Source organism: Barbus barbus (genome assembly GCF_936440315.1).
Source record: "Barbus barbus genome assembly, chromosome: 31".
Lineage (NCBI taxonomy): Eukaryota > Metazoa > Chordata > Actinopteri > Cypriniformes > Cyprinidae > Barbus > Barbus barbus.
Genome location: NC_136759.1, coordinates 8,492,187 through 8,505,066, shown reverse-complemented (window position 1 = coordinate 8,505,066; position 12,880 = coordinate 8,492,187). Strand labels below are relative to the sequence as shown.

At 36.7% G+C, this 12,880-nt stretch overlaps 1 protein-coding gene across 1 annotated transcript in view; it reads left to right on the top strand.

Annotated features, from left to right (window-relative positions):
- Positions 1–12,880, top strand: part of col4a4 (collagen, type IV, alpha 4) — a gene marked incomplete at its 3' end in the record, with an annotated part of 73,570 nt that overhangs the window by 27,301 nt on the left and 33,389 nt on the right. The window contains exons 5-19 of the mRNA XM_079387430.1: positions 4,317–4,451; positions 4,533–4,577; positions 4,671–4,787; positions 4,964–5,032; positions 5,248–5,283; positions 5,406–5,468; positions 5,656–5,691; positions 5,941–5,982; positions 6,063–6,143; positions 6,242–6,286; positions 6,463–6,525; positions 7,408–7,452; positions 7,576–7,629; positions 7,745–7,805; positions 8,137–8,241. Of these exons, the coding sequence (XP_079243556.1) occupies positions 4,317–4,451; positions 4,533–4,577; positions 4,671–4,787; positions 4,964–5,032; positions 5,248–5,283; positions 5,406–5,468; positions 5,656–5,691; positions 5,941–5,982; positions 6,063–6,143; positions 6,242–6,286; positions 6,463–6,525; positions 7,408–7,452; positions 7,576–7,629; positions 7,745–7,805; positions 8,137–8,241 (997 nt within the window). The remainder of the gene's footprint in view (positions 1–4,316; positions 4,452–4,532; positions 4,578–4,670; positions 4,788–4,963; positions 5,033–5,247; positions 5,284–5,405; positions 5,469–5,655; positions 5,692–5,940; positions 5,983–6,062; positions 6,144–6,241; positions 6,287–6,462; positions 6,526–7,407; positions 7,453–7,575; positions 7,630–7,744; positions 7,806–8,136; positions 8,242–12,880) is intronic.

The window sequence follows — 12,880 nt, the reverse complement described above, 5'->3', positions numbered from 1 at the left end:
TCAAAAGGCTTAAAAAACATACTAAATGGTGTTTTTTTGAAAATCTAAAAATGCACAAAGTTTCCTGTGAGGGCTAAGTTTAGGTGTAGGGTTGGTGTAGGACAATAAGCACACACAGTTTGTTCAGTATAAAAACCATTACGCCTATGGAGAGTCCCCATAAACCACAAAAACCAACATGAGTGTGTGTGTGTGTGTGCGCGCTCTTAGTTCTCGTGTTGTTTCTGTCAACCCTTTTAGATAGTTAGTCGCTCATGAAATTAACTAATTCATTCTCAGGAAAGTTTTTTTTTTTTTGGCCTCATCCATGTTTTAATAAATACATGTATTTATTTTTTATAGCACTAATCAGATTGCAAAACAAATTGTTTTTATATGGTACATGCAATTATATACAGAAAGTATATACTGTATACAACACAGTTGCACACCAGTCACATTTAGAACACTAAAGAAAGCACTTAACATCACTGATGAATCACTCTCAACAATATGAGAGCACATCAGTGACCAATCAAGCCTGGAGCAGCATCTAGTGACACACAACAGTGCTGTGCATGTAATATGTTCTTGATGTTTTGTCACACCCTTGTGGTGATTTTGAAAAAATACACTACCTTTCAAAAGTTTGGGATCGGTATAATTTTATTATGGTTTTGAAAGAAGTCTCTCATGCTCATGAGTGCTGCATGGCTGTAAAATAACTTTTTTTTTAATATATTTTAAAGTGTAATTTATTCCTGTGATGCAAAGTTGAATTTGCAGCTTCCATTACCCAGTCTTTAGTGTCACGCAATCTTTCAGAAATCTTTCAGTCTAATATGCTGATTTGCCTCAAGCATTTCTTATTGTTTTCATTGCTGAAAACAGCTGTGTTGCTTAATATTCTTGTGGAGACTGAGACACATTTTCTAAATTTTTTCATAGAAAGTTCAATAGAACTGCATTTATTTAAGATTGAAATCGTTTGTAACAACGTAAACATTTTCCTGTCACTTTTGATCAGTTTATTGCATTCTTGCTCTATTAAAGTGTACATATTTTTTTTAACAAACAAACCAGCAATTTCTTTTTTTTTTTTTTTTTACTGAGAAGCCTAAATGTTTGAACGGTAGTGTACATTCCAAAATGCTAAATTTGGAACAATTTAGAATAGATTAAAATGTGATGTCTGTCACAGCTGGAAAATTAAGAAAAAAAAAAAAAAAAAATATATATATATATATATATATATATATATATATATATATATATATATATATATATATATTCTAATATATATATATTTAGTGCAGACTTTAAGCTTTTATTCCAGGGGTTGATCAAAAATATAAAATGCTTAGGAATTACAACCGTTTTATACACAATCCCCCCATTTTCAGAGGTTCAAATGTAATTGGACAAATAAATATAATCATAAATAAAATGTTCATTTTTAATATTTTTTTTGAGACTCATTTGCAGGCAATGGCTGCCTTAAGTGCGGACCTCATGGACATCACCAAAGATTGGGTTTCTTCCTTTGTGATGCTTAGCCAGGCTTTTACTGCAGCTGACTTCAGTTATTGTTTGTTTGTGGGTCTTTCTGCCTTTAGTTTTGTCTTCAGCAAGTGAAATGCATGCTCAATCGGGTTGAAATCAGAAGATTGACTAGGCCATTGCAAAATGTTCCACTTTTTTTACCTTCAAAAACTCCTGGGTTGCTTTTGCTGTATGTTTTGGGTCATCATCCATTTGTACTATGAAGCACCACCCAATCAACTTTGCTCCATTTGACTGAATCTGGACAGAGAGTATATTCCTATACGCTCCAGAATTCATCTGGCTGCTTCTGTCTTCTGTCACATCATCACTAAACACCAGTAATCCAGTGCAACTGGAAGCCATGCATGCTCATGCCATCACACTGCTCCACCATGTTTCACAGATGGGGCCCTATTGTGTCTAAATCTACTATTGCTAGTTTAATGATAGGAAAAATGGTTGGCATGCCTTGCGCATGGTCTAAAAGGGTTGTCCCTATTGTCTTAATGAGTAATGGGTGTGTTTTGGGCATAATGTACAATAAACCAATCAGAGTCTCATCTCCCATTCCCTTTAAGACCCAGTTGCGCTCATGCCATGGCCGATTCGTTATATGGCAGAATTTGCTGACCACAAGGCTATTGGCGCCACTGGCCTAACGGGCTCTTTAAATAATAAAAAAATACTGCACCATTGACTTTAAACCAGGTTTTAGTTGGTCAGTGGTGCAGTCTATTTTAGTTGCCTCAAAATAGCAAAGCGCCAACACCTTTTTTTCAGACCAGCACGCCAAAAACAACGTGTCACAGGATGTGAAAATGATAACTGTGTCGGGCTGAAACTAGACAAAACATTTGCTGTTTTTTGGCAAAGTCTAATCTGGCCTTGTTTGCACCTTGTGGTGAACCCTCTGTATTTGCTCTCATGATGTCTTCTCTTGATTGTACACTTGTTTATGTTTTTATGTTGCTGAGCTCACTAGTGTGTTCTTTTTTTCCTCCGAATGTACAAAATTGTTGATTTGACCACTCGGAGTGTTCCTGCTATCTCTCTGATGGATTTGTTTTGTTTTTGAAGCCTAAAGGCCCGTTCACACCAAAGATGAAAACGATAAAGATTTAGTTCTAAAAATCATTCTCAAGCAGTCCACACCACAACTGTAACGATAAAGGCACAGAGAAATTATATCGTTAGAATCACTTTCAGAAGATTTTTTCCAACTGTATGTAAATGGAACACTTAAAATCAACTCCAGAACTTTTACCTGCTCAATTGATGACGAAAGAATAGCCCACATCTGTCCATGAAACAGCTTTTGAGTCAACTGTCCAATTACGTATGGTCCCTTGAAAAAGGGGAGAGGTGCATATTAAAGGGGTCATATGATGCTTTTTTTTAAAGATCATTATTTTGTGTACTTGGTGTAACTTCATATGTTGACATGCTTTAATGTTCAAAAAACACATTATTTTTCAAATACTGTACATTTTTGTAAGTCCTATATGCCCCACTTCTCTCAAATGTACAGGCTGTACACTCCGCTGCGATGTGACCGTCTCTCTCTCTCTTTTTCTCTCTCTCTCTCTCTCTAACACACACACACACAAGTCGCGATTAAGATAGCTGATGTGCTGAGATGTGACCACTCCACATTTTAACAGTCAATAGCAAATACTTAAACTGATAACAAAACATACAGTTGCTGATTCAGAAGCGCCAGATTATCATAGCAAAGTCAGAATTACCTCATGTCCTAGGTTCACTTAACTGTCGTCCATAAAATGCGTTGTGCTGTTCTGTTGATTCCTAAATGCATCTACTTTCGGAAAGCCAAATAAAGTGCTTTTGCTTTCGCCTAGAAACACACAGCGCCTCCCTGTCATGGCTGTATCAACACTACTGTGGTTACTGAAACCATGCCTTATGCAAATATTTCCACATCGTGATGTAGACATGTGGGGGCGTGTTTGAATGAGTCGGCGTGGCAGAGTCTTAACTTTGATAAAGAATATCTATTTGGTTTTGAAACTTTAGTCTTTGCAACTTCAGGGATCTTATCTATGCGCAATCAGCTTGTAATAGGGCTGTGCAATTCTAGTCAGTAAAACCGGTTTCTTGATTAGTAGTTAATCGCCATCACCTGCTTTCAAATGGAGCAGGAATTACTGCACAGAACCGTAGTTCACTGACAAGCTAGGCAATTTCGTGTTCATAATCGAAGGCGATCTTGTCAGTGAACTACGGCTCTGTGTAGTAATTCCTGCTCCATTTGAAAGCAGGTGATGGCGATTTACTGCCAATCACTGAACCGGCTTTACTGACGAGATGCGCATGATAATCGAATTCACGATTTAATTGCACAGCCCTAGCTTGTAACACTCCAAAGAGAAAGGAAAACTTGAAATCGCATCATATGACCCCTTTAAAGAGCTGTAATTCCGTAATAATTGAAATTCCTCCCGTTTTTAATTCCCTCCGGTTTTCATGTAAATATCCTCAAATTAAAGATCAGAGTGTGCACTTTAAGCTCATATTCATTATATAACTCTAACTTTAATATGTTTTGGTCAGCAGCTAAAATAATAAAAATTGTGCTTGTGTCCAAATATACTGTATATGGACCTAAATGTATATCTGTGTGTGTGTGTGTGTGTGTGTGTGGCATTTATGGGTAAATAAAGGTACAAACATGAATTTCCTTACCATTTCGTACCTTTTTCTGAGTATGTAGATTTGCAGGGAGTGTTACTATAATATTACTATATTAATATTCTACTGCTCTTTTTTTCTAGGGATATCCTGGTGCGTTAGGTCAGCAGGGCCTACAGGGGCTTCCAGGTGTACCTGGCCCCCAAGGATTTAGTGGGGAAAAGGGTCAACGTGGACCCATAGGATTGCCTGGGCTCTCCGGCCCGGATGGAGACAAAGTACATAAAAATACACACTCACCCACACACAATTCTTAGAAAACTCAGTACAAGGGCTTTCATTCTGTTTCACTCTTTTAGGGCTTTCAAGGAGATGAAGGCTATGCTGGATTAGGTGGAATGCCTGTAAGTGACAGGAGAAATGCAATAGAAATGTAACAATTGATCAGTATACTAGACAGCTTGTGTGAATTATATTATATTAAATTAATCTTCCAGGGTCATCCAGGGCCTGGTGGTCTTCCTGGGCTTCCAGGGAAGGATGGCTGTAATGGAACCAGAGGGCAGCATGGGTTGAATGGTGAGATAGGACGACCTGGCTTCCCAGGACCCATGGTATGAGAGATGTTACAAGCATTTTTGCTTGGTACACAAGGAATCTACATATTATTATTATTATTTTTATTATTATTATTTGTAATGTATCTTTCTGGTTGACTTGGTTCATTGAGTGTGTTCATTCTGGCAGTAAATTACGTCCATGATTCCTTTTTTTTTTTTCCTTGTTTCAGGGACTACCAGGGTTAAAAGGAGCCAAAGGAGACACATCTCCAAGTATAAGGTTCCTTCCTGGAACACCTGTATGTAAAATTCTAAAAATTGTGTTTGTGTTTATATTTTATTACTACTGACTATATTCTGCATGCAGTCCAGAGGTTGAGCAGTGTTGCGTCATATAAGAAAACAAAGCTGAGTTCTTAAACAGTGAAATACATTTGTAGTTTTATTTTTTTATTTAGATATACATTAGAATAATCTTTTCTATACTCAACAATTATGTTATCCTCATTCACAGGGTGCCGATGGACTACCTGGAATACCTGGACCAAAAGTATGTACTAAGTACAAAAAAAGCAGTCCTTATATAAACTATAGTGTATTACTTTGGTGCAGTTTTATTTATTAGTTAGGTTGGTTTTGTTTGTGTGTGTCTGTGTTTGCATGTGCACAAAGGGGCTAAAAGGGGTCTTTGGCCCACAAGGTCCACAAGGACGAACGGGACCTGATGGCTCTATGGTGAGAAAAGCATTTACTCTTCAAATAGCACCATTTTTTATTCATCCATACTATTGCTATGTATGTTGTGCAAAATTCAAAAGATCAGTAAAATGTTTTTGAAAAAAGTATCTTATGCTCACCAAAAATATACTTTTAAAAAATATTTTTGTTTTATTTAATTTAATGTTTTTTTTTCTAATTCTAGGGTTTACAAGGATTACCAGGTCCAAGAGGCCTACCGGTGAGTTTTGCAAGTTCATGCCTATGAAACTGAAGATTCACTGAGTAGTTTCTCTATCTGAAGTTTACAGTTTATTAGCTCAGATCTGAAAACCTGAAAATCTTTGTTCGAGTGCAGCAGCCCTAGACTTCTAGCATCTTTCATTTAGCATGCACTTCTGCTTGTTCTTTTGTTACCTGTGCATAATATCAAGCCGTTTTTGATTATTTTAAATGTTCTTGAATTATATTTTGTTCTGTTTATCCATAGGGAGACCCAGGAAGATCACTGCCTGGACCAGATGGAGATGAGGTGAATAACACACGTGGCAGTGCTGGCTTTATGTCACACTTGAATTTGTGTTTAACAACAACATCTTGATTCTCCTACAGGGGGATCAGGGGGAGCAGGGTAAACCAGGTCCTTTTGAATATGTGGAGCCCAACCCAGAAGACTATGTTAAAGGCGAAAAGGTAAAACGTCCACATGTGAAACACATTTTCAGTTGTTGAGGACTCCAGGCAGCTTTCAAGGAGAAAATGATGGTGGATTTTTATAACTTTTTTTGTAGGGGAGAAAGGGACAGAGAGGAATTTGTGGAGCACCTGGCCCAGAGGTGAGAATTGCTGCATATTTATTTGAATTTATTAGCCCTAATAACTTCTAAACTAAAATAGCAGGTCCTGATATGTGACCTGTGTTAGCTGAAGCTCATTAATGTGGTGAACAAAAATTAATGTGGTGAAGCTCATTAATGCTCATAAATGTTACATACATTTGTGTGTTTCTCAGGGTTTTGAAGGGCCTCCAGGAGAAAAAGGAGAGAAAGGCATAATTGGTTTACCTGGTCAAAGAGTAAGATTATTCACTAGTTTCCATATCAATTGATCCACTACAAACCATCACCACAATCCAGCTGAACATAACACCTCAAACCAACAGAGAAGACTATAAACCATCTAATAACAAAAATTCAACCGGTCATAACACTCAAAAACAACCAATCATTGAATTCCACACCAACAATGAAAAAATTCCAGACTAACCTTTTACACTAGCCCCGTTTACACTAGAGCATTTTCGTTTTAAAACGCATAACTTTTGCTACGGTTACGCCTATTGTTTACACTACTCTGGAGTTTTCCACCCTTGAAAACGGAGACTTTTAAAAATGCTGCAGATCCCGTTTTAGTTTGAAAACTCCGGGGTTGCGTTTCAGTGTAAACGGACCAAAACGGAGACTTTTGAAAACGATGGCCCACATTCGCACTGCGTATCCTTGACTACCGTGTAAATAATAACATCATGATCATTGTTGTACCCATAGATATGTATAGGTAGATGCCTTAATCGACCGCTCCAAGCACGCAGATGCATCCGAACCTACCTATACTATGGTTGTACCTGCATGAATGGTCATGTGACATGCCTTTTCGGTTGTGTAGTATAGACGGAGATCATTTCTGAAACGCAGTGAAAATGCCAGTGTAGACGAGGATCGTTTTCGTTTTAAAACTCCAATTTAAAATGAAAACGCACTATTGTAAACAGGGCCTTAAAGTATCAGGATTAAGCATCGAATTCCTCTCATTTCACATATTCAGATTGTGCAAGTATGAGTTAATTTTTAAAAAAGCCAGAAAAATTATTTAATAACCAAAACTCTCTTACCTTCATCCTTTTTTCACTTTTTCAGTTATATATGTTGTTGTATTTTTAAAAAATAAAATAAAATAGGGCCTGCCTGGATATTCAGGAATAGGTGGCTTTCCAGGACTTAAGGTAAACTTTTTAATCATTCATAATTTACTATTAATAATGATTTATTTATTTTGATGTTTGTTGAATTATACTGTTTGTCACTTCTGATGTTATGTTTTTGTTTTTGTTTTTTTATGTATGCAGGGGGAACTAGGGGATAATGGTCTCCCTGGTCTATATGGCAACCCAGGGCCAAAGGTCAGGCATGCATTCTGATTTGCCATTATATAAAATAAATTGATTTAGTAGGAGTTATCTACTTGTAGTATATTGCCATTTGTTTGCTGACACTGCTGCTGTGAATGTGTAACAGGGCTACCCAGGAGACCCCGGACCTAAAGGAAACCCAAAGTACCATTACAACAATATGATGGGTAATAGAGTTAACACTAGATAAAACACAAAGACATGTGAAATGTACTGTAATGTCTGTGGTTAGGTACAGTATTTACCATGAGGATTGTGTCACTTTATTTCTTAAATAAATTAGCAGTGCAAACTAGAAATCTTTATATTGAGTTTCAGATCAGGTGAATCTGTTTGGAAAGTTTTCGATATATCAATGTTTGTATATATTATTGTATGTTTATATATCAAATGTATAATATACATTTAAAATAAAATATAAATATGATATTTACTTTAAACAGTTTAAAATTTTGTATATTATAAAATCTAATGATTTTTTTTGTGTGTGTGCTCTAGGACCACCTGGAGATGGTGGGCCTCCTGGTGCAGCCGGACTTCCTGGGGATAGAGGGACAATGGGTATACCTGGACCCCCTGGTGATCCAGGAGAATCTATAAGAGGTCTGAATTATCTTAAATATCATCTTTGTATGGTATTTATATAATTAGATGTCTTAGGCCTGTCCACACTGAGCGAAAAGTGAAACGAATATTGACGCAATTACGTGCTGGAATAAAACAACAGATTCCTATGGATGCTTCCACATAGACCACGAACATTCGTGCATCGAAAATGCAAATTTTTTTTCTGAACCAGTCCGACGAATCTTTTCCATTTCATAAAACAGAAACACGGGCCATCCAATAAGATTTGAGCATTACATCACATGGCCAGAGCAACTGCTGTTACCCAAAAGGTTGACGCGGTGCCACTAAAAACTCAGAAGACTGTATTGAGCACGAGCTCAATTTCACTTAATTTCACTTAATTTCTAGTGATTATCGTCAATTTGATTTCGCAGATACTATTTAAACTAAACTGAGCTAGACAATGACATCTCTGAATTCAATAATGAAATGCCTTTGGCTTCCCCGCAAATGACTTTGCGGGGAAGTCGTGGCCTAATGGTTAGAGAGTCGGACTCGTAATCGAAAGGTTGCGGGTTCGAGTCCCCGGCCGGCAGGGATTGTAGGTGGGGGGAGTGAATGTCCAGCGCTCTCTCCACCCTCAATACCACGACTGAGGTGCCCTTGAGCAAGGCACCGAACCCCCAATTGCTCCCCGGGCGCCGCAGCATGGCTGCCCACTGCTCCGGGGGTGTGTGTGTGTGTGTGTGCATTTGTTCACTACTCACTGCTGTGTGTGTGCACTTGGATGGGTTAAACGCAGAGCACCAATTTCGAGTATGGGTCACCATACTTGACAATACGTCACGACTTTATTGAAAATTGAGTCTTAAAATCTTATTTTTATACATTACTGATATTCTATCCTCCAATTTGATTCTGTTAAGTGCTTTGCTATATACAATACAAGCGCTATATAAATAAAGGTGACTTCACTTGACTTGACGAGCGCAAAAACACCAAAGTAGAGGACTTTCATAGTCAGAGCGCATTCACTCTCTAGATCTTCCGTATTAAAAAAATAGTGAAACATTTTTTTACACATAAAATATGAACGCAAATAAACATGATTATGATAATATATTTTTTTGTATGTTTTGTATGCAGCTCCATATGATGCATATAAATATATCAATAAATATATTCACACAGGATTCATATATAAACAATGCATATAAATTTATATGTATACACAGGGCCAGCACATGCATATAGGCGAACTAGGCCTAGGGTGGCAGCACAGTCATACAGCAAAATCTCCGGTGTCAAATTAACACCGCTTGGTGTCTATATGGGTCCATGCTACAGAGTGTTAAATGTAACACTGAATCGGTGTCAAATTAACACTGCCGAGTATCTATATGTGTCCACACTACAGAGTGTTAAAAGTAGAATTGAAGCAGAGTTAAAATCAATGAGGAAATTAAGAGATTAATTGAGTGATGATTGACTATTATTGCACACACCTGATGTTAAGAAAAAAAGTTTGTAAGTCACCATTATAGTGGTCAGTGTTTAGTTTACTTTAGTTGGGCTCTTGACCCTTGACTTTTTAATATTACATTTTGTTTGGCTGCTATAACTAAATTATAGCAGCTAGACAAGAAAAGAGCAAAAGGTGGTTAGGATTATATTTTGACAATCATCATGTAGTGACCTGAATAACTGAGTTAGGTTTTTTTCTTGGTTATGTCAACACTGTGAACAACATAAGATATGGCATTTTCAGTATAATCAGACAGATGTTTTAAAATTTTGATCAAAACTTAAGAATTGTCTTTAATTTAGACACACAGACATCAAGAATCCACATGAGAATCACAACAATGGTGACCATCAAAAAAGCATGCTGTACTCAATCAAAACTCATTCATGGCTCTCATCATGCATTGTGGCGTGAAAAAATTATGAGCAGAATTGTCTCTGTAATTTCTTTTATTCTTACTATTTTCTAATATTTTTGCTGTTTTTATGTGACTTTTTAGTAGCTTGTTTATTGATGTTCAGAGTGGATCTTTTTATTTGCTGTTTGTCACCGTTGTTGAGATTCATATGCTGATTCTTGATGTCTGTGTGTGCCTAAAATAAAAACTTTTCTGAAGATTTTTATTTATTTTTATTTTATTTATTTTTTTGCATCAGAACAGTTTATAGATTAAGATTTATAGAAAATACAGATTTTTTCACTGTGGAATCACAAGGCTGTTTTAATCAAAAAAGGAAACTTAACCAAAATATTAGACTCTAAATGAGCTTAGTGATTCAGGCCAAAAAATGAACATCATCATCAACACCACCACCTGATTACTTTTGCTCTTTGCAAAAGTCTGGCTGTTATAATTCAATTATAGCAGGCAAAAAAAATTAAAAAGTTAAGGGTCAAGAGCCCAATTAAAGTAAACACTGATCAGTATAATGGTGACTTAAAAAATATGTTTTTCTTCTTTGGTGATTCTGCTTTTAACATCAGGTGCGTTCAATAATGGTCAGTCATCACTCAATGAATCTCTTAATTACCTCATTAACTTTAACTCTGCTTCAGTGTTACTTTTAACACTCTGTAGTGTGGACACACACATACACACCCAGCAGTTTTAATTTGACACCACTTCAGTGTTACTTTTTTACACTCTGTAGTGTGGACCCATATAGACACAGAGCGGTGTTAATTTGACACCGGAGATTTTGCTGTGAGGGTGGCAGAAAGACAGATGTTTTAGTTTATCTTTTGGGCATTCATTTGGAATGACTGCACTAATATCAACAAGTTATCACCCCTTAGTTATTCTAAATCTAAATCAACTTTGTTTCATAGTAATGCCACTTCCACGCCTCCCCCGACCTGAGTGGTGTCAATAGGCTACCCTCAGAGCCGATTCTCCCTAGAACAGTGGTTCTCAAACTTTTTACACCAAGTACCACCTTAGAAAATATTTGGCTTTCCAAGTATCACCATTATGACCAACATTAAAATGCAGTAACACTATGCACAGTTAAAAAAAACAACAACAAAAAAACGAGTCAGTTTTTTCCTAATAAGAATATTTGTTATTGTCAGCCTCTAAAAACATTGTAAATACACAGATTGAACATTAACACTGCACAGTGCGTACTTCCAGGTAAATAAAAAACTTAATTCAATTAAAATATATTGTACCTAAAAGTGAAATAAAAACTGTAATGTACATAAATGTAAAAAAAAACTGTACTTTAGTATGAAAATGTATCATACTTAATATTTAAGTACAGTAACTTACAGTTTTTATTTAACTTTTAAATAAAAAGTACTTGATTAAAAAATAATAATAATAACAGGCTGTATGTGTAGCTGCAAGTAACAACAATCAGGCCACGTGTCCACCAAAGCAGTGTTAATTTTGGCAGGCATTTTTGATTTAGTCTTAGTCTTTATCTTGAGACGAAAATGCTTAATAGTCTTAGTCACATTTTAGTCTTTCATAGTTTTAGTCTAGTTTTAGTCATTTGAGTCTTTCATAGTTTTAGTCTAGTTTTAGTCGACGAAAAGTCATTGCATTTTTGTCAACTTTTAGCCATTACTTTTAGTCAAACTGCAGTTACCAACATTTATTTTGGTAGCTATTTTATATGTAGTATTCAAACAAAAATAGTCATTAATTCTTCTCTCTTTAGACCAAATCAATTAAGCTTAGTTATGAGAAATTTGAATCAAGGATTGAATTTGGAAAAACTGGAATACATTTTCATTTTTTGGTAGAGATATAAATTAAACTCATTTTTCAGATACAGTAGGTTTACTTAACAAGTATACATTTATTTAACATCTTTTGTTGGTTAACATTTATGACAGATAATTAGGAATGCTGTCCATTTAAGACGGAAGGTATGCATGTAATAGCCTACTGACATACATTCAGTTTTCACCCACCTGTTTAAGCTCACTTAAACCATAACGGACTGTATTTCCGTGAGATACTCTACATGAGAGACATTTGGACTGCTGTGTGTGTATTTGAGCACTGAGAACTGATCGCGCGCTGTATGAGAACTGAAGAAGTGGAGCGTGCGCGAGAGAGAGCACTTCTATCAGCGCGTTTCCGCCTATCGCACCTTCACTAACTTTAAGTTAATCGACAATGAATTGTGACTCCCGGGAAAAACGGGACGTCTGGTCACCCACTCCCTAACCCTTCGGGTGCTGAGGCCATTGTTTCAGATCGCTAGTTCGCGTTTTGGTAGCCTATCCGTCCACTGCGGCTGCCATGCAAACGCACCTTATCCAACGACAGAGACGCACATTTTGAAAGACAAGACAGTTAACTTAGCCTATAGGATGTATTTTGAATGTCCGGTAGTCCTCAAATAACATTTTAGTCCCGTCTCGTCTTGTTAATGAAGACGCGCATAAATTTCGTCATAGTTTTTATCATCAGATATTAGTTTTAGCTCGTCAACGTCTCGTCTTAGTCACAGAAAAAAGGTTCGTTGACGAATATTTTTCGTCGTCGTCTTCGTCGACGAAATTAACACTGCACCAAAGCCAGCTGAAAACACCCAGCTGTGAGCACTTGAGAGGGCAGCGTATTTTAGTTTTTTTCAGTTGAGACGCTGTGGTTGCTATTAGGGATGTAATGATACCATTTTTTTCAGAACC